The sequence below is a fragment of the Pongo abelii genome, chromosome 2 (genome assembly GCF_028885655.2).
Source record: "Pongo abelii isolate AG06213 chromosome 2, NHGRI_mPonAbe1-v2.0_pri, whole genome shotgun sequence".
In the NCBI taxonomy this organism is placed as follows: Eukaryota; Metazoa; Chordata; class Mammalia; order Primates; family Hominidae; genus Pongo; species Pongo abelii.
Genome location: NC_085928.1, coordinates 78617890 through 78639579, shown reverse-complemented (window position 1 = coordinate 78639579; position 21690 = coordinate 78617890). Strand labels below are relative to the sequence as shown.

Genomic DNA, 21690 nt, shown 5'->3' with positions numbered 1-21690 from the left:
ATTCTAAATATCTAAGATATGATTAATTACACATTCAGTAAAAAGAGATATATTATAGTGACATCTAAAACAGTCTACATCCAGAAATCAAAATATAATCACAATCACATTTCAATAGATTATTTAAAAATAAGCTCCTACCAATAATTTTTATGTTGTCAACTTTTGAATTATTTAAAGCCTTTAAATTTTAGTAAGTGAAATAGGAAAGCATTTATATATAATTATAGAGCCATAACATAATCCAAAATGTTTTTGCATTTTCAAAGGTTGTCATACAATCAAATGCAACTCAGTCATTAATATACTTGAGAAATCCTTGTTTTCAAATAACAAATCTATTTCTAAAATGTTGCAATTAAATCCAATTTTTGTTGAACCTAACAATTTTTGATTTATTAGAATATAGATTTTAATAAGAACCTGTGAAGAAACAGTTTTACTAAAAATAACCAGTGTTGTATGTTCTATAGGTACCAAGTTTGTTTTATTTTGTCTTTTTTCCTAGTGATAAACATCTCTATTTAGCTTGCTTAATATATAGTCCCAATGTTCAGACATTTGCATCTGTTTCCAGCAACATGAGAAATATGTATCATCTTACTTTTGTATTTACAATTATGAGAAAATGCATAAAGTTTCAACATAAGCAATTTTCATCTGTTACCATATGTCTTAGGATAATAGATAAAATAATGAGTTTCTATGAGGATGGTATTTTTCCTCAGAATTTTTGGTTTTAAGGCTCAAGAAGCAGCTGTTTCTGAGCAGAACAAGCTTGACTCAAGTCTCTCTCAATATTACATGACTCAGGACCAGCTTACTTCTATAGGAGAAACAGATGAAAAGCATCAAAGTAAATGTTCAAGCAATTATAAAGAAAACTTATAAAGAAGGGTTAAGGTAAAGTATAGTGAGGAAGCCTAGTGAATGCTCAGAACTTCTTGAGTTACTTGATAAATATTGGGGGAGCTTGGATTTGGAAGCATAAATTGGGTTGGCCTTCTTTCCTGTCTTTGATACAAATTTGTAAGATAACACTATATTAGAAATAAAAATCACATGACTTCAGAGTCTTAATGCTGCTCATCCATAGTTGCTGTGTATTTATCTATGGAATGGCAAGAACAGGAACTGGAGCTTCCTTTGCTGGTGGCTCTGGGCAAGTTAGGCAACTTCTCCAAACCTCAGCACTCTGTCTGTAAGATGAAAGGATTGGATGATGTGATAATTTGGGACCTCTTTCAGTAATACTAATATTACCAATAGTCCTAATTGTAAATATCCTAATGGCAATAGTAATTATTCATGAAGATTTACAGAAATATCATCATTGCTTGATTTTCTTTATTTCTGCATATGTTGAAAGCAATAGTAATTTTCTACTGTAAATATGATATGCCATAATGTTCATGTTCATGGAATATTTTTCTCTAACTTACAGATATTTAGTTTTATATTGGTTGTATTAAAATAACCAGAAAAAAAGTAAGGACATCATTAAAAAAATGCAAAATAGACAAAAATAAACCTTCACTTCAGAAAATGATCACAGTTTATAATTTGGACTAGTGTATTTTAAACCAAGTGACTAAATATTTACAGGTAGCACAGCTTATGAATACAGATATTTAACTTGGAATTTAACAATTAAGTCCACACCCTGTGGAGTAATTACAAAGGCACTTATCTCGCTTGGACTTGAACTTGCCAAGGCTAGTTGTGTACTTTCGTTTCCTCTGGTGAACTTGCAGTTATTTCCTTTTTACATAATCCTCTTTTTCCTCCTTTACTTAGAAAAATTTTAATGATATTTTTTCATTGTATACATACATATATCTTTGAAGACTTTCCTTTTTGGCTAAAAATGGAAATCTAAAATATCTTTGGGGAAATAACCAAACTACACTTGATGGGAGTTGCTACCTGCAGGTTTTGTGCAATTTTCTCTGAAATCAAATTATCCAAACCATCAACACTTTAAACCTTTTATTTACCCCTGACATAGCAATATTCATGAAGTTATAAAACGTAGAGTTATAAAAACATGGAAGTCCAGTAAAATGCGTCATCTATTTCTGACATACTTTGCAGTATTGTAATACTGGAGCATTAGGGCATAAAAAGATACAGGTAATTTTAAGGTACCTTTTGCTGCATTGTTTTGACTGCAGAAAGCTAAACACTGCTTTTGGACATCTCTCCCCTCTTACAAAAAAATCTCTAGGAAATAATATTTTTCAAATTGATTATATGTATAAATGCTATAAGATCACTAATTAAGAAATATTCAAAATAAGCATTAAACATTTTAATTAGTTTTATTTTTTAAATTCTTAAAATATAATTCTTGTGTATCCACCCTTTTTAGGTGCCATGCTGCAGCTTGAAAATAACCTGTAGTCAGCTTTAAATAAACTCACCATCTGCTTATTCTTCCCTCATTTTTTCCTAGTGGGGAAGCTACTTGTATGGCTAAATAAAGTGGTTGTATGTAACTATTTTTAGTATGTTGATTTATGATACATGCTGAATCCAAATTAAACACAAACACACAGGTGCACACACACACACACACACATCACACAACACAAAAGCAGCTCCCACCTTGCTTTGCAGAGCCAATTTACTTAAAAGAGCTACTATGAAACCCTTTGTGGTGTCTGCCCTCTGCTGGTGCAAAGTAGAAATACAGGCCTTAACATTTTTGGACTTTTTGACATAGATAACATCTCTCATGAGCTCTTCACTTTACATCCAGAGCCTCCTCGCTGGACAAAGAAGCCTCAGAGTGCTGTGTATAGCACCGGAAGCAATGGCATCTTGTTATGTGAGGCTGAAGGAGAACCTCAACCCACAATCAAGTGGAGAGTCAATGGCTCCCCAATTGACAGTAAGTTTAAAAACCAATTGCAACGCAATGCTGAAGGCCCTGGTTTGATGGGATTAATGATGGTCAGACATGTGTGTAAAATGAAGTTGGTATGTGGTTGGATTAGCAGGACAGATATAACCAGCAAATCAGAGATTGCTTATTTCTAAGCAATTTGGTTGTTGAGACTTGATATTCATGGAAGAGCCATAAATAATATTTATACTGCTTGGGCCCTCTTATAAATTATACATAAGAATAAAGATTTTTAATTTTTAAAAAGAAAATTGAATGAGAAAGAGGATGCATCCAAGGAAAAAAGCCAATTATTGTTCCTCTCCCTGAGAAGAAACAGAACAGGAGCCTAGCAGCTGAGGGCACAAGTTCAAAGTCAGGACCTCCCTTAGGCTCGGGCAACAGCAACACCTGTCCTGGGCTCTGCCCTTTTAAGGGACTTGCTCTGGTCACCCTCTGGTCCTGCTTGTCTCCATGATTTGAAAGCATCCTCAGGGAAAACGAAGCATCCCAAGTCTGAACCTGGTCCCGTTACTGCCTGTCTGCTACCAACCTCAAGCACAAAGACCTGAAAATCCCCATGCCCGGTCCACCCTAAGCCCACTCCAAATGGGCTGGGCAGGGAAAGGCAGGAATGGCCCAGCACTGACGGCCAACTCTCCCCATGTCACCATGCTCAGCATAGAGCTCCAAGGAGTCCCCAAATCTTCCACTGGAACCTGGAGTTCAGATTATTTTGGATGTCCTTGTTCAGGAAGGACAGAACATTTTTTTGTGTGTCAATTGCTTAATTAAGAGCAGGTACAATAGTGTCTTCCATTTGTCCTTTTGCTCTGGGGCCTGCACAAGTTAAGGGTGAGCCACTTGGTGGATAACAGACCTCGGGTCCCATCTAGGATGTGCACCTTGCCAGCTGTTTCATCTTGAGGTGTTTTCTGAATCTCCCCAAGCTTACATTTTTTAAACTGCAAAATGGAGATAGTGGCGGTTGGTTGTGATTGAATGAAAAAAAATGTAGCCAGCTGCCTAGGGCAGTGATTCATCTGTAGAGCACTGTGATGGTTTATAAACTCTGGAGCCAGACTGCCTGTGTTTGCATACTGGCTCTACCACTTACTAGCTGCGTGACAGGAGAGTATCACTGACCCTCTTCAAACCCATTTCTTCATCAGTAAATTGGGATAAAAATAACACTGACTCACGGGGTTGTTTTGTGGATTAAAGGAAACATCATGCAGAGAATGCTTAGCACGGGGACGGCCACAAAAACAGCATCCCGTAAGGTATGGTTGGTTGGTATTATTTTCCCATAACAGACACTCAGGAAATCTTAGTCCTCATTATTACTATCTTCAGATTTGGGATTTTTCTCTTCATCTCTTTAGGGAACAGAATAAAAAATGAAAAATAATAATGAGGTTTTGGGTAGACGAAGGGAAATGAAAGCAACTTTTTTTTTATAATGAATGTTCAGGTTACAAAAGTAAGGAACACAGATTCTCCGGAACACAAAATCATAAAATATTACATTTGGATGGTATTTGGCTGTTTACAAAAGACATTCACAAATTACTTAGAATCCTCAAAAGAACTTTATAAAGGAGGTGCTGTTATTCATATTTAACTGATTCGTTCATTCAATAATATTTATGGGGTACCACCTATGTTCCCGGCACTGGACTTCATGCTTGAGATACAACAGTGAATAAAATGGATGGAATCCTTGCTCTCCTGCCATTAGACAAATAACACATGAATGTGTACTGTGGTGTGGTAAAGCAGAAAATAGCTGGGTAAGGGTAGTGCCTGAAAGAGGTTCAGGACTCAGAGTTGCAATCTTATTTTAAGATCATAATAGTAAGACCCCTGTGGTAATTTACCTTTGAGTAGAGATAGGAAGGAGGCGAGGAAGTCAGCCATGTAAATAGCAGGGAAAGTGCTGTCTCAGTGGAGAGGCATGTTGAGGAAGAGAAAAGAGGTGAGTGTGACTGAAGCTGAGGGACTGCAAGGGGCAGCCCTAGGCCACCAGATCTGCCAGCAGGGGAAGGGGCCAGAGCTTAGGTAAAGATGAACATCGAAGTAGGGCCTTGGGATTTTGAGAATACACTAGGCAGCTCTTGGAGGATTTTAAGCAGAAGAGTGACACAATCTAATTTACATTTTTACAAGGTATTTTCCTGGCCTTTGAATGGAGAATGGACTGTGTGATTGATTCTAGGTAGGAGGCCGTCTGAGAGGCTCTGCGCTCAGGGCTAGATTGGTGGCAGTCATGGTTAGCTTCTGGATTTATTTTGAAATTGAGCCAATAGGTTTGTTAATGGATGAGGAGGTCAAGGCTGAAAATAAACTTATGCAAGACCACACAGCTGAATAAAGGTAGACTTCAAACCAAAGCCAGGTCGCTGGAATCCAGGCTCTGGGTTCTGTTCACAGCTTTTGGCCATGGCTCTCCTTGTTGCCCTGCAAACAGGTCATAAACTTTTACAGGTTGGGATATTTGATGACAGTGTGTTGGCTAAAGGATTTGAAATCTCTTTAAGCTTATTTTAGTTTTAGGGATTATATATCCTTTTCCCATGTTATTTCAAAATTAAATAAAAATGATTGCTATTATTGATTATCGGCCTAACCCTTTTCACATGCTTTGCATATGATATTTCTGAATCTCGTAGCAGCTTGAAAAATAGATTCTATTATTCTCCATTGGCAACTGAGGCTCAGAGAGGTTACATTACTTACTGGAGAATGCAACCCAGGTATATTTAAAACCAGGAATTGAACCCGGGAAGGATTAACTCCAGAGCTAAAGTTTCGTCCACTTTATTGCATGATTTCTCACAGGGTTGACCAAAGACAAAACTGAGAAAGAATTTCTGAAGTATGTCAGGACTAGTGTGTTTTATAAAGACTTGGCTTTCTTGAATCCTGGGAGCTTCTGTTAGCCTTTGTCAATACACAGCAGTTTCCATACCCATGCCAACGGCAGATTTAAGCAATGTTTAATTACTTAAATAAAGTATCATTTAAATAGTCTAATTTCTTACTTTTGTAATGCGGTGTTAATTCTGAGCCATGCATGGATCAGACGCGATAAGGACAACTAAATGGGAGGATGGCATTAACTCTGAAAGACTTAGGACCCTGAGTTGGGTGTGGAAGTGAAGAACAGGATTAGAGACTCAGTGCTTTGCAGCATTCCTAAAGAGTTTAGCCTTTAAAAACTTGGAAGAGCTACTCATCTTGCTAATTTGCAAGAAATAAGTGATAAATTGTTCAACAGGATTGTATTAGTTTTCTAACATTGCTATAACAAATTAAATTACCATAAACTTAGTGGCTTAAAATAGTGCATATATACTATTTTACATTTCTGTAAAAGTCCAACACGAGTCTGGGCTAAAATCAAAATGTCAGCAGTGCCATGTCCTGGAAGTGCTTGGAGAGCATTCCTTTGTTTGGCTTTTCCAGTTTTTCCAGGCTGCCCACATTCGCTGGCTCCCTTCCGCCATTTTGAAAGCCAGCTACACTGCATTTCTCTGCCTATCCTTCCATGGTCACATTTCCCTCTGACCATAGCCAAGAAAGGCCTTCTGATTTTCAGGAGCTTTGTGATTACATCAAGCCCACTTGGGTCATCCAGATGTAGGAAATAATTTTCCTATCTCAGTGTCCTTCATCTTAATCACATCTGCAAGTCCCTTTTTTCCATGTAAAGTAACAAAGTCATACATTCTGGGACTTAGAACGTGTACATCTTTCAGGGGCTATTGTTTTGCCTACTTACAGGGGCCTTTCAGGAATAAAGGTTGCCCAACCTAACATTTTAAGTCATTCCAACAAGTATTTACTGACTGGATTTTCTGTGGTAGCTGCTCTTTGCGCAGTGGGGACACACTGCACAACCTCAGTGAGGTCCTGCCCTTACAGAGCTCACAGTCAAGTGAAAAAAATATTCATTTATGACTCCCAGGCAGAAAAAGATGTGTAAGTCTTTTATTTTAATATGTAATACTCATGCTTTCTAGAACCTGAAACTTAGCATAGTCATTATCTCGTATAATGGAGACACAATCAGAAAAGTAGAATTCGATTGATTATTAATCTTATAATGTCCTTTAAACTAAAAATTTTTGCATTTGTGCCCCTCCCTTGACATTTCCAGCTAACATGTTTTCCTTCCCACTAGATTTATATATATAAAATATATGTTGTATATATATTATATACAGATATTATATATATTATATATAATATAATAATATATATTTATATCTATATATAATATAGATATAGATACAGATATAGATATAGATATAGATATACACATATATAGTATCATAGCAAGGGCAGGGCTTTTAGAGTCAGAAAAGTGGCCAAATGTTGTGGGATGTGTCATCCAACTTCTCTGTAATCCAGTCCCCTCACCTTTAAAATGGCCATGTAAATGCTGATCCATCAAGTTCTGAGCAGTGTCAGTGAGATCATGCATGTGCCACATCCAATAGAGTTTTTGGTCCTTAAATGCATCAGAAATGTAGGTATTCTTTTTTTTCTTCTTTACTTTTTTTTTTTTTTAAAGAGTCTCTCTACATCACCCAGGCTGGAGTGCAGTGGCAAGATCTTAGCTCACTGTAACCCTGTAACCTCCACCTTCTGGGTTCAAGTGATTCTCCTGCCTAGCCTCCGGAGTAGCTGGGGTTACAGGAGCGCACCACCACACCTGGCTGATTTTTGTATTTTTAGTGGAGACAGGGTTTTGCCATGTTGGCCAGGCTGGTCTTGAACTCTTGACCTCAAGTGATCCATCTGCCTCAGCCTACCAAAGTGCTGGGATTACAGGTATGAGCCACCGTGCCCAGCCTCATGTTAGGTATTCTCAAATCCAAAAGATATTTCCAGAATTATACTTGGATCAGGAGTGGGGAAGGTTTTATTGCCCCAAAGTAGAAAATCTGGCCCTTTTTCTCAAGAAGCGTTTAGTTTTCCTGGGAAAATGAAATATACAAGCAACGTACATGAAGTGATTAAATAGTGAAGCAAGGCAAATGAAATGAATGGTGCAGATCAGAAAACTGTAGAGAGGCAGAGAACTGAAATGGGAACAAAAGTGTCAAGGGGGAAAATAGCAGCCAGTACTGGTAGCTTGGGAGATCATGATGTGTTGACCATGTGACTTGTGCCAGGCAGCATCAGTACCTAAATTCAGAAGAGTAACAGTGTGTCACTTCATCATAGGTCTTGAATGCCTAAAGGGTAATCCGGAATAGTACTATGAGTATAGGTATGGAAAGTCTGGGAGTTCTAGATGAGCAGATATTTTGTTGCTAAATATTAACTTGAAAGATAATTGAAAATTCACATGGATCTGGAAAGAAAAGTCCGTAGTTGATGTTCAGAAAACCTAAAGAATTGGCTTCAATGAACTATTAGTCACCCTAAACTGGTTTTAAAATATAAATACTGTGTGACACGTTTAATAAATGGTGTATAAATATTTTATGTCCTGTTCTTTATCAAACTGACATTCTTTAATCTCTTTCAGATCATCCATTTGCTGGTGATGTTGTCTTCCCTAGGGAAATCAGTTTTACCAACCTTCAACCAAATCATACTGCTGTGTACCAGTGTGAAGCCTCAAATGTCCATGGAACTATCCTTGCCAATGCCAATATTGATGTTGTGGGTGAGTGTGCCTGGGAGCTGACTTAACCTGCTATTTTCCCAAGGAAAATGGTCAAGGTCGTGTTCAGAAGTGTATTAACTCTTGACACATATTATATGGGGGAAAAATCAAACTACTTTTCACCATACATTTGAGTTTTAGACTTCACACTGAAATTATACTTTCAAAAATGTATTGAATTGGGATACTTTTATAATTCAAAACAGACACCATAATATTCCGCTGTTTTCTATTTGTATTAATATGACTAGGACATAGAAAAATTTAGTTTGCACGTCTTTCTTCCACGAAAGTTTAAAACTGCGTTTATGTTATTTTCAAATAGATGTCCGTCCATTGATACAAACCGAAGATGGAGAAAATTATGCTACAGTGGTTGGGTACAGTGCTTTCTTACATTGCGAGTTCTTTGCTTCACCTGAGGCAGTGGTGTCCTGGTAAGCCGGTGGTGCATGGGTTTCTTAAGAGAATGTCAATTGTAGATTTGACCTTGTTTCTTCATCCGTCATTTGACAGGCTGTATTGTGTCTATACTGTTACATGTACCCAGTACCTCTGAGACATAAGGTAACAAACTTACCTTCCAGGAAATTAGCTCTTCTGAAAACATTGGCTAGATTTCTAGGATTTTCTCACATAGAGACATACAGAGAGCCACTTGTGTTCATAAAGAAAAGCAAAGAATTGAAGAGATTACAGAGACAATTTTAAAGGTAGTTTTGGTTTTTCATTATGGAGTACCACAAGGTCATGTTTTACTCTATTGTTGTTGTTTTGGGATTATCTAAATGATTATCTAAGCTCACATTTAATTCCAAATGCATGTGCTTAAGACTTTTCCAGCATTCATTTTGATTTTAATTTCAATGAATTAATTGGTGTCATAAGTCCAAAGACATTATCAATATGGATCTACCTTATTAGTTACTTTACTGAAAAAGCTTGGTTAAATAGTTCTTGAATAATTTTGTCACTGGTCTGTAGGGCAGGGTGAGATGAGTGACCCTAGGTCATAGATTTATAGGGTCAGATATTGCCTTTATTTTAAATCATGATACATATTTTGTTCATCATGGGTTTTTTGCATTATTTTGATTTTTCAAAATACTCGATTGAAATATTATTTACCTTGCTTACTGAGATGTTTGGCACCCTGTTAAATTTTGCATCTGAGGCAAGCCTCCCACTTGCCTCAGCCTAGTCCCTGTCCTATATGATCCTACATGGACCGCATCCACAGCTTATCCTTAAAAAAAAAAAAAAAAAAAAGAAAACTCAAGCAGTCACTTACTGTGAAATGTACAGGGTAAATCAAGGTGTAGCAGCAAAGGCTTGGAAATGGATGAATGTTGGAGGAAATGGCTCTGGGGTTGATAGGGTAAATGTAATCCATGTCCACAGGACAGGCAAGACTCCCTGGCTTATAATATTTCTGAATGACCAATGTTCTCCCAGGACAGCAGGAGGTTTGAAACGTTCATTATCTCTTTCAATTACTAGCTTTCCCATTTAGTACCCTGGAGCAATCATTAACTAAAGAGTTCACCATGAATAAGCCAGAAAATATTTATTAAGCTCTGAGGACACATGCAAACTGGTGCTGGTGGCTATGACAAATACAGCAGAAGCACAGAGCATGGACTTGGATTTTCTCTAGCCACAGTCTATTTGGGTAGATAGGATATACATTCATGGTCCATTTTGAGAAAAATATGAAACCCAGTGGAACATTTCATAAGGTTTGCTAAGCTATTGAAAGGGGATTGGCCTGAATGACATCACTAACTAGTATTAAAAAGAGTGTACAATTTTGCCCTACCTCAAATGGATGTATGCTTTCTTTGTCCATAGGCAGAAGGTGGAAGAAGTGAAACCCCTGGAGGGCAGGCAGTATCATATCTATGAAAATGGCACATTGCAGATCAACAGAACCACCGAAGAAGATGCTGGGTCATACTCATGTTGGGTAGAAAATGCTATAGGAAAAACTGCAGTCACAGCCAATTTGGATATTAGAAGTATTTTTATTTCACTGTTACTTTGCATGAATTGTCACATGGGTTCAGTCTGACTTCATTTGCCCAAATGGAATAATACAATTTAAGTTGGAGTACCAGATAAAGTTCTTTGAACCGTTTTTCAAAATTTTAGATTGGGTTTCATCTAAAAGATTATTGCAAGAATTACAAGGTATGCCAATGATATATGCACAGCTTCATCCTATTTTAAGAGGGAGCCAGGTGTCCTTAGTGACAGATGGCTGTCAATATTTAAAAATTACCTATTAACCATACTACACCATATTTCTGTAACTATATTTTATTTCCAAAACCAACTCAAGGTAATGGTACCAGTAATCAAGTTTTTGAGCTAAATATTTCACAAACTCATAACTTTATAATGACTGAATCATGACAGAATGAGGGGAGTTTTTGATCCTCTTTTTGAGTCATAGAGAGCTTTGTATTATTCCTTCTCATTTCAGGGCACAGTCCTGGGAGCTGTTAATAGTTTCTTGGGCTTCACTGATATTTTGATTTTAATATTGCTCAGAGAATTTTCAAGAAAACACAAAACAGAAAGGATCTTCAGTATTAATAAGGAGCATTTTTGTTTCTTCTGTCATGTCCATATCCCAGCCTGCTTCTCACTTCCACCTAAATAAGGGAGAGCATATTTGTTTGATCATCTGTTTTCACTGATGCCACTTTTCCTCATACATATTCTGCTGTTGTATCCACTGATGTCTTGACATTTCTTTCTCTCTTCCCGTATATATCCTTCCTTCCTTCTTTTTTCATCGTTTTCCTTCTCTTTTGCCTTACATCCTTTTCTTATTTTATAGTATTTATCTCTTTCTGTGCCCTAAGTAAATCAATGTGCCAGCCCCACAGACTGTATTTTTAAAGCACTCAAATACTCTCCCACAATATCTACTTATCTCTGATGTCTTCTACATTTTCAAGTGTCATGTACACTTTTCAAGATGCCCTCATGAAGTCACTGAAGATGGTGATGATTGTTTTTATACTTCAAAAAGTAAACCGATATCAAGGTTAAGCAACTCAGCTAGGTGTAAGGAGTGTGAAGCCTCGAATCTAAATGGAACTTTGCACTCCTATTGCCCAATACAGTGCTTGGCCCAAAATGGACCTCAAAACTGCTAGTGGCCAGAGAGATAGACAAGTTTAGAAAGTCTCAATATGCTGTAGTGTCTATTTTATATGTTAAAAATATATACGAATCATATCAATGGAGGATTAAGGACACTGTTTTTTTTACATATACAAAAGTCATGTTGAGAATGGAGTTAAGTGAGAGCCTATATAGTATAGCGTTTGAGAGCATGAGCTTTAGTCTCAGGCAGACTTGGGTTCAAATCCTGGTTCAGCCCGTTACCAATTAGGAAACCTTGTCTTATGGCTCAATTTCATTTTAGCCTTAAATTATTTTCTCTGTAAGGTGGGAGTATTAATATTCACAGAGTTGTTATAATTATAAAATGCCACAATGAATATGCATTACTTAGCAGAGCCCTGATAGAGAAGTGTTTATTAAATTGTATCTATTATTATTAAATGAATTTCTGGCTTTAAATTTAGACTTAGAAGTAGGATGTCAAATAATTCACTTAAAATTAATTCAATTTAATAGTCTCTTCAAGTTTTGTGCCTGGAATAACAATTAATTTTATTAATACTTTCCATTTTTAGCCACTTCCTTGAGAAAAATGTACATAGCCAATATCAGAGTATAATTATGGAATTGGAGGTCAGCTTATGCAATTGGTCTCTGGGAGGTCCTCAAAATGCCAAATGCCACATTAAGAGTATACTTACTTTTAATATAGCATTAAAGAGTAAGGATTGCATGTTTTGAAACAATCATAATGAAGCAAACATTTTTTTAAGGCAGCCATACACCAATCTTTGAGTTTCATAATGTTGATAACTACAAATTTATTTTTGTTTCAAACTATCACTCCCTGTAATTCATTCAAAAGGAGATTTAAAAATATGTATTGAGTGCCTACGGTGTACAGGCTCCCTTCTAGGCTCTGGAGATACCGCAGTGTTACGAAACAGTCACAGGCCCTACTTTCCTGAGGCTTACTTTCTAATTCCTCACCTTCATGTTAATAGTTCATCCATTCATGGGCTTAAACATTTACCCTCAGGTTTCTGAATTAATAATAAACACGCTAATAGAAAATCAAATATCTTTCCCATTTCCTTTACAGTGCTTTGGTTATATATCCAGAAGCACTTGAAGGAGAAATTATGTTATTTTCAACTTCTAGAGACATTTGTTTGCTTATACTTTGCTTACTCCTTTCCCCAAGAAATAATGAAGGAAATTCCTAAACTGTTAGTTGATATTTCCACTTAAATTTTGTCAGATGTCCAAGCCTGGATGGAAAGAAAATAATAATGATATACAATGTTAGGAAATTACAGTGGGACAAACCCTGCATGAGGATTGGACTGTTATGGTGACAATTTGGGTTACTTAAATTGCAGGCACTTAATAACAAAGTAAGCTATGCTTAGTTCTAACTAATATCTTTGTTTGATAAAAACAGATGCTACAAAACTTAGAGTTTCTCCTAAGAATCCTCGTATCCCCAAATTGCATATGCTTGAATTACATTGTGAAAGCAAATGTGACTCACATTTGAAAAACAGTTTGAAGTTGTCCTGGAGTAAAGATGGAGAAGCCTTTGAAATTAATGGCACAGAAGATGGCAGGTAGGTAAACTATTATGATATGTTATAATATTTGCTTGGGGTGAACACTTTGCATTTGATAAAAAAAAGTTCTAGGTCAGGCGCGGTGACTCACACTTGTAATCCCAGCACTTTGGGAGACCGAGGTGAGTGGATCACTTGAGGTCAGGAGTTCGAGACTCGCCTGACCAACATGGTAAAACCCCGTCTCTACTAAAAATACAGAAATTAGCCGGACATGATGGCGCGTGCCTGTAATCCCAGCTACTCGAGAGGCTGGGGCACAAGAATCACTTGAACTCAGGAGGCGGAGTTTGTGGTGAGCTGAGATGAGATCACACCACTGCACTCCAGCCCGGGGGACAGAGAGAGACTCTGTCTCAAAAAAAAAAAAAAAAAAAAAAAAAGTTCTAAAAATATTCATACGGAAGTAAAAACAAAAACTAAGTAATATTTCTGTCTTCAAGTCACTTCACTCTCCTATCATATGTTTATCATCCTGTTTTTGCTACTGACTTTTCACGTAACATGTATCATTCTATTAGTGTGTGAAATAGAAACCACTCTAAGTAACCGAGGAAGAATTGCATGGGCTTGGATGCTTGCAAAAAAAGGCTGAGAACTGCATAGGCTTGGATGCTTACAAAAAAGGACTGGAGGAGCTAGGCCTAGAAGAGGCTGCATATTAGTCTTCTAGGTTCTTGATCACAAAGCACTGCAGCTGCAATCCAGGTGTCTGGAAACTGCTGCCATCTTCATGGCCACCTCACCCTGTTGGTACTACTCGTGAGTCCTGCCACTGCCCACTCTCATGTCTGCCAGAACCACTACCTGTTCCCACTGGCCCAGAGAAGATGGCATCCATTTTCCTTCTACTTTTCAATCTCACATGAGTTTATTTAACTCACTAGCAAAACCTAAATCATATCTGGGATTCTTCCTGCCAGAAAGTACTGAGAAGTACACCTTTGAGTCTTCCAAACTCTGTATAGAGAACATAGACAAAATATGAAAGAGAACATATAGAGAAAAGTGTGAATGGATGCTTAATAGCACTAGATGATATTAAGTACATCAAAGAAATAAAAAGTCATCATTTGCTGAATGTCTACTCTCTTTTTATAATATGAGAAAGTCAGCTTTGCGTCCTTTTGCATTATTAGTAAGGGTTAAAACTTAACCATCTTGGAGCCAAATCTCACCTCTCATTAGTTTTGTAATTTATTACCCTGTAAAACTACAAATCTGAAAATGTTTAGATAGGACATGTGCTGCTTGCATGAGACAGCAACACTGCCATGGGTAAGATCATGAATGAAGCTCAAAGGCTCAGATTCAAATCTCATCTCAGTCACTTATTACATCTTTGAACTTAGACAAGCTGCTTAACATCTTTGTGCTTTAGTTTAAATCCCATAACATAGTTTGAATTAAAAGTATTAAAAAGATACTTTCATTATAGGGTTAACAATACCAAGTACTTAGAAAACATTAACATACAGATCACTTAGAAAATACCAAGTGCACAGTCCATTTTTGCTCTTGTGATTGTACTACCAATTTCTTCATTTTTTTCTTATGACAAATTTCTTTTTTTAATTTTTGTTTTTCTTTATATCTTCTTTAAAAAATGGGATACATGAACAGAATGTACAGGTTTGTTACATAGGTATACATGTGCCATGATGGTTTGCTGCACCTATTGACCTGTCCTCTAAGTTCCCTCCCCTTGCCCTCCACACCCCAAAAGTCCCTGGTATGTGTGATTCCCCTCTCTGTGTCCATGTGTTGTCATTGTTCTTCTCCCACTTGTTTGCTGGGGATGATGGCTTCCAGCTTCATCCATGTCCCTGAAAAGGACATGATCTCGTTCCTTTTTATGGCTGCATAGTATTCCATGGTGTATATGTACCACAATTTCTTTATCCAGTCTATCACTGATGGGCCTTTGTGTCCATTTCATGTGTTTACTATTGTAAATAGTGCTGCAATAAACATATATATGCATGTGTCTTTATAGTAGAATGATATATATTCTCTTGGGTGTATACCGAGTAATGTGATTGCTGGGTCAAATGGTATTTCTGGTTCTAGATCCTTGAGGAATCACCATACTGTCTTCCACAATGGTTGAACTAATTTACATTCCCACCAGCAGTGTAAAAGTGTTCCTTTTTCTCCACAGCCTCACCAGCATCTGTTGTTTCTTGAGTTTTTAATAATCACCATTCAGACTGGCAAGAGATGGTATCTCATTGTGGTTTTGATTTGCATCTCTCTGATGATCGGTCATGTTGAGCTTTTTTTCATATGTTTGTTGGCCATGTAAATGTCTTCTTTTGAAGGTGTCTGTTCATATCCTTTGCCCATTTTTGATGGGGTTGTTTGTTTGTTTCTTATAAATATGTTTAAGTTCCTTTTAAATTATGAATATTAGACCTTTGTCAGATGGGTAGATTGTAAAAATTTTCTTCCATTCTGTAGGTTGCCTATTCGCTCTGATGATAGTTTCTTTTGCTGTGCAGAAGTACTTCAGTTTGATTAGATCTCATTTGTAAATTTTGGCTTTTGTTGCAATTGCAATTGCTTTTGGCATTTTCATCATGAAGTCTTTGCCCATGCCTATATACTGAATGGTACTGCCTAGGTTTTCTTCTAGGGTTTTTATGGTTTTGGGTTTTATATTTAAGTCTTTAATTTGTCTTGAGTTAATTTTTGTATAGTGTGTAAGGAAAGGATTCAGTTTCAGTTGTTTGCATATGGCTAGCCAGTTTTCCCAGCACCATTTGTTGAATAGGAGATCCTTTCCCCAGTGCTTGGATTTGTCAGTTTTGTCAAAGATCAGATGGTTGTAGATGTGTGGTGTTATTTTTGAGGTCTCTGTTCTGCTCCATTTGTCTATATGTCTGTTTTCATACCAGTACCATGCTGTTTTGGTTACTATAGCCTTGTAGTATAGTTTGAAGTCAGGTAGCGTGATGCCTCCAGCTTTGTTCTTTTTGCTTAGGATTGTTTTGGCTATATGGGGTCTTCTTTGATTCCATATGAAATTTAAAGTAGTTTTTTTCTAATTCTGTGTAGAATGTCAATGGTAGTTTGATGGGAATAGCACTGAATCTATAAATTACTTTGGGCAGTGTGGCCATTTTCATGATATTAATTCTTTGTATCCATGAGGATGGGATTTTGTTTTTCATTTGTTTATGTGCTTCCTTACTTCCTTGAGCAGTGGTTTGTAGTTCTCCTTGAAGAGGTCCTTTGCATCCCTTGTTAGCTGTATTCCTAGGCATTTTCTTCTCTTTGTAGCAGTTGTGAATGGGAGTTCATTTTTGATTTGCCTCTCTGCTGGTCTATTGCTGGTGTAAAGGAATGCTTGTGATTTTTGCACATTGATTTTGTATCCTGAGACATTGCTGAAGTTGCTTATCAGTTCAAGGAGTTTTGGGGCTGAGACAATGGGGTTTTCTAAATATAAAATCATGTCGTCTGCAAACAGAGACAATTTGACTTCCTCTCTTCCTATATGAATACCCTTTATTTTTTTCTTTTGCCTGATTGCCCTGGCCAGAACTTCCAATACTATGTTGAATAGGAGTGGTGAGAGAGGGCATCCTTGTCTTGTACTGGTTTACAAAGGGAATGCTTCCAGCTGTTGCCAATTCAATATGATATTGGCTGTGGGTTTATCATAAATATCTCCTATTATTTTGAGATATGTTCCATCAATACCTAGTTAATTGAGAGTTTTTAACATGAAGGGATGATGAATTTTATCAAAGGCCTTTTCTGCATCTATTGAGATAATCATGTGGATTTTGTCTTTGGTTCTGTTTATGTGATGAATTACATTTATTGATCTGAATGCGTTGAATCAGCCTTGAATCCCAGAGATGAAGCTGACTTGTTCATGGTGGATAAGTTTTTTGATGTCCTGCTGGATTCGGTCTGCCAGTATTTTATTGAGGATTTTTGCATCAATGTTCATCAGCAATATTGGCCTGAAGTTTTCTTTTTTTGTTGTGTCTCTTCCTGGTTTTGGTATCAGGTTGATGCTGGCTTCACAAAATTAGTTAGGGAGGAGTCCCTCCTTTTCAATTGTGTGGAATAGTTTCAGAAGGAATGGTATCAGCTCCTCTTTGTACTTCTGGTGGAATTCGGCTGTGAATCCATCTGGTCCTTGGCTTTATTGGCTGGTAGACTATTAATTACTGCCTCAATTTCAGAATTTGTTATTGGTCTATTCAGGGATTCAACTTCTTCCTGATTTAGTATTGGGAGGGTGTATGTGTCCAAGAATACATCCCTTTCTCCTAGATTTTCCAGTTTGTTTGCATAGAGGTGTTTATAGTATTCTTTGATGGTAGTTTGCATTTCTGTGGGGTCAGTGGTGATGTCCCCTTTATCATTTTTTATTGTGTCTATTTGATACTTCTCTCTTTTCTTCTTCATCAGTCTAGCTAGTTGTCAATCTATTTTGTTAATTTTTTTCAAAAAAAAAGAAAAACCAGCTCCTGGATTCGTTGATTTTTTGGAGGGTTTTTCATATCTCTATCTCCTTCTATTCTGCTCTGATTTTAGTTATTTCTTGTCTTCTGCTAGCTGTTGGATTAGTTTGCTCTTGCCTCTCTGGCTCTTTTAATTGTGATGTTAGCATGTGGATTTGAGATCTTTCTAGCTTTCTGATGTGGGCATTTAGTGCTATAAATTTCCCTCTTAACACTGCTTTAGCTGTGTCCCACAGACTCTGATACATTGTGTCTTTGTTCTCATTGGTTTCAAAACACTTCTTAATTTCTGCCTTAATTTCATTATTTACCTAGGAGTCATTCAGGAGCAAGTTTATCAATTTCCATGTAGTTGTGTGGTTTTGCATGAGTTTCTTAATCCTGAGTTCTAATTTGATTGCATTGTGGTCTGAGAGAGTGTTTGTTATGCTTTACGGTTTTTTGTATTTGCTGAGGAGTGTTTTACTTCCAATTATGTGGTGAGTTTTAGAATAAGAGTGATGTGGTGCTGAGAAGAATGTATATTCTGTTGATTTGGGGTGGAGAGTTCTGTAGATGTCTATTAGATCTGCTTGGTCCAGAGCTGGGTTCAAGTTCTGAATATCTTTGTTAATTTTCTGTCTCATTGATCTGTCTAATATTGACAGTGGTTTTAAAGTCTCCCACTATTATTGTGTGGGAGTCTAAGTCTCTTTGTATGTCTCTAAGAACTTGTTTTATGAATCTGGGTGCTCCTGTATTGGGTGCATATATATTTAGAATAGTTAATTCTTCTTGTTGAATTGTTCCCTTTACCACTATGTAATGCCCTTCTTTGTCTTTTTTGATCTTTGTTGGTTTTAAGTTTGTTTTGTCAGAGACTAGGATTGCAATCCCTGCTTTGTTTTCCTTTCCATTTGCTTGGTAAATTTTCCTCCATCCCTTTATTTTGAGCCTATGTGTGTCTTTGCATGTGAGATGGGTCTCCTGAATACAGCACACAGATGAGTCTTGTCTCCTTATCTGATTTGCTAGTCTGTGACTTTTAATTGGGCTATTCAGTGCATTTACATTTAAGGTTAGTATTGTTATGTGTGAATTTGATCCTGTCATCATGATGCTGTTTGGTCATTTTGCTCATTAGCTGGTGAAGTTTCTTCATCATGTCATTGGTCTTTATATTTTGGTGTGTTTTTGCATGACAGGTTCTGGTTTTTCCTTTCCATATTTAGTGCTTTTTTTCAGGAGATCTTGCAAGGCAGGCCTGGCGGTAATGAAATCTCTCAGCATTTGCTTGTCTGGAAAGGATTTTATTACTCCTTCACTTGTGAAGCTTAGTTTGACAGGATATGAAATTCTGGGCTGAAAATTCTTTTCTTTAAGAATATTGAATATTGGCCCCCACTCTCTTCTGGCTTGTAGAGTTTCTGCTGAGAGGTCCATTGTTAGTCTGATGGGCTTCCCTTTGTAGGTGACCTGGCCTTTCTCTCTGGCTGCCCTGAACATTTTTTCCTTCATTTCAGCCTTAGAGAATCTGATGATTATGTGTCTTGGGGTTGATCTTCTCATGGAGTATCTTAGTGGTGCACTCTGTATTTCCTCAATTTGCATGTTGGCCTGTCTTGCTAGCTTTGGGAAGTTCTCCTGGATAATATCCGGAAGTGTGTTTTTCAACTTGTTTCCATTCTACCCATCTCCTTCAGGTACTCCAATCAGTTGTAGGTTCAGTCTTTTTATGAAGTCCCATATTTCTTGAAGGCTTTGTTCATTCCTTTTCATTCTTTTTTCTCTAGACTTGTCTGCACACTGTATTTCAGCAAGGTGGTCTTCAAACTCTCATATCCTTTCTTCCACTTGGTAGCTTTGGCTATTGATACTTGTGTATGCTTCACGAAGTTCTCCTGCTGTGTTTTTCAGCTCCATTAGGTCATTTATATTCCTCTCTGAACTGGTTATTCTAGTTAGCAGCTCCTGTGACCTTTTATCAGGGTTCTTAGCTTCCTTGCATTGGGTTAGAACATGCTCCTTTAGCTCAGCATGGTTTTTATTACCCATCCTCTGAAGCCTACTCCTGTCAATTCATCTGCCTCATCCTCCATCCAGTTCTGTGCCCTTGCTGGAGACATGTTGTCATCATTGGGAGGAGAGGCCTTTTGGGTTTTTAGCATTTTTTTCTGCTGATTCTTTCTCGTCTTCATGAATTTGTCTACCTTCTATCTTTGAGGCTGCTGACCCTTGGATGGGGTTTTGGTGGGAGATTTTGTTGTTGATGCTGTTGTTGTTGCTTTCTTTTCTTTTTTTTTTTCTTTCAGTGGTCAGGTCCACCTTCTATAGGGCTGCTGCAGTTTGCTGGGGGTCCACTTCAGTCCCTATTCATCTGGTTCACTCCTGTACCTGGAGATGTCACTCAAGGAGGCTGGAGAACAGCCAAGATGGGTGCCTGCTCCTTCTTGTGGGATCTCAGACCTCAAGGGTCACCAACCTGTTGGCAGTAGGATCACTCCTATATAGGGTGTCTGACAATCCCTGTTGGAGGGTCTCACCCAGTTGGGTGGCACGGGGACTAGGACCCGTCTAACAAAGCACTTTGTCCCTTGGTGGAGGGGATGTGCTTCACTAGGGGGAAACCAACTTGTCTGGGCTGCCCGGATTCCTCAGAACTACCAGGAGGAGAGGCTAAGTCTGCTGGTCTGCAGAGACCATGGCCACCCCTCCCCCTAGGGGCTCAGGCCCAGGGAGATCTGGGTTCTGTCCCTGAGCCTCTGGCTGGAGTTATTAGAGTTCCTGCAGAGAAGCCCCACCCAAGGAGGAATGATGGGTCAGGGTCAGGCCTGAAAAGGCACGCAGGGTCTGGCCTGAAGAGGCATTGATTCTGCCACAGTGGGTGTGTTGGGATGTGGGGGACATGTCTTGGGACCGAGCCATCCAGCTTCCCTGGCTCCAGCAGGGGAGAAAGCACAGCCTGGAGCTACAGATATGAATGTTGCCTTTCCCCCACCCAGGGAGCTTGGAGTGTCAGGCAATTGTGATTCCCAGTGCTGGCTGCTGCCCCTCTTCTAAGGAGCTCAAATGGCTTAGGCAGCAGGCAGCTGCAGCTGTGGGGCTGGCCTCCCCTCCCACCAGGAGCTCAGTAGGCTTAAGCAGATTCCAGCTGAGAGGCTGTTGAGAATCTGTGGGGCTTCGGGGTTGTGATGCTAGACCCAGTGGCCTGAGTTTGTGAGTGGGGTCTTCCAATCCATGGGTTTCACAGTTCTGTGGAAAAAGCACTGTTTCCCCCGCTGGGTAGCACACTCACTCACCGCCTCCCTTGGCTGGGGGGAAGGGTCTCCCCTGCCCCGTGTGGCTCTCAGGTGGACCACTGCACCACACTCTTCTTCCCTCCTCTCTGTGGATCATGCCAGCCTCCTAGTCAGTTCTTATAAGAGAAACCTGGATACTTTGGTTGCCAGGGAAGGATTCATACACTTACTGTGGTTCTTTTCTATGGGCGCCTCTGAACACAGCTGTTTCTAGTTGGCTATCTTGGTCCTGCTCCCTGCCTCCGCCTCCCCCAGCCCCCACTGCCCCACTGCCTTCATTTCTTCATTCTGCTTGTCTCATTTCTGTTGCTTGCTTGGTCTATCTTGGTATTTATGTGTGAGCCAGCTCTATGCAAAGGCATTGGTCTCAGCCTTGGTACTTAATTTATTCTCTCCCCTCCTTCCTATATATACAAAGGTTTGCAGAAAGGCAGTGTATGTATTACAACCAGTTCTCATTGAAACACAAAATTAATTATATACTTCTAAAGGCTACACTTTGCAATACAGATCTCCAGCCTCAGGTTAGGTCTCTGTTGGTCTGCCAACTGCTCAGATATGCCTACATTCTGCCTCTTTTGTTACTACTGCCTGACTATCCAGGGTCTTC

The 21690-nt window shown here is 38.4% G+C and overlaps 1 protein-coding gene across 18 annotated transcripts in view; it reads left to right on the top strand.

Moving 5' to 3' along the window:
• Positions 1 to 21690, top strand: part of CHL1 (cell adhesion molecule L1 like) — a 213847-nt gene that overhangs the window by 157060 nt on the left and 35097 nt on the right. For all 18 annotated transcript variants that reach the window (XM_054546846.2, XM_063721970.1, XM_054546850.2 and 15 more), the window contains 5 exons: positions 2762 to 2893; positions 8430 to 8570; positions 8896 to 9007; positions 10422 to 10588; positions 13153 to 13318. In XM_054546846.2, the coding sequence (XP_054402821.1) occupies positions 2762 to 2893; positions 8430 to 8570; positions 8896 to 9007; positions 10422 to 10588; positions 13153 to 13318 (718 nt within the window). The remainder of the gene's footprint in view (positions 1 to 2761; positions 2894 to 8429; positions 8571 to 8895; positions 9008 to 10421; positions 10589 to 13152; positions 13319 to 21690) is intronic.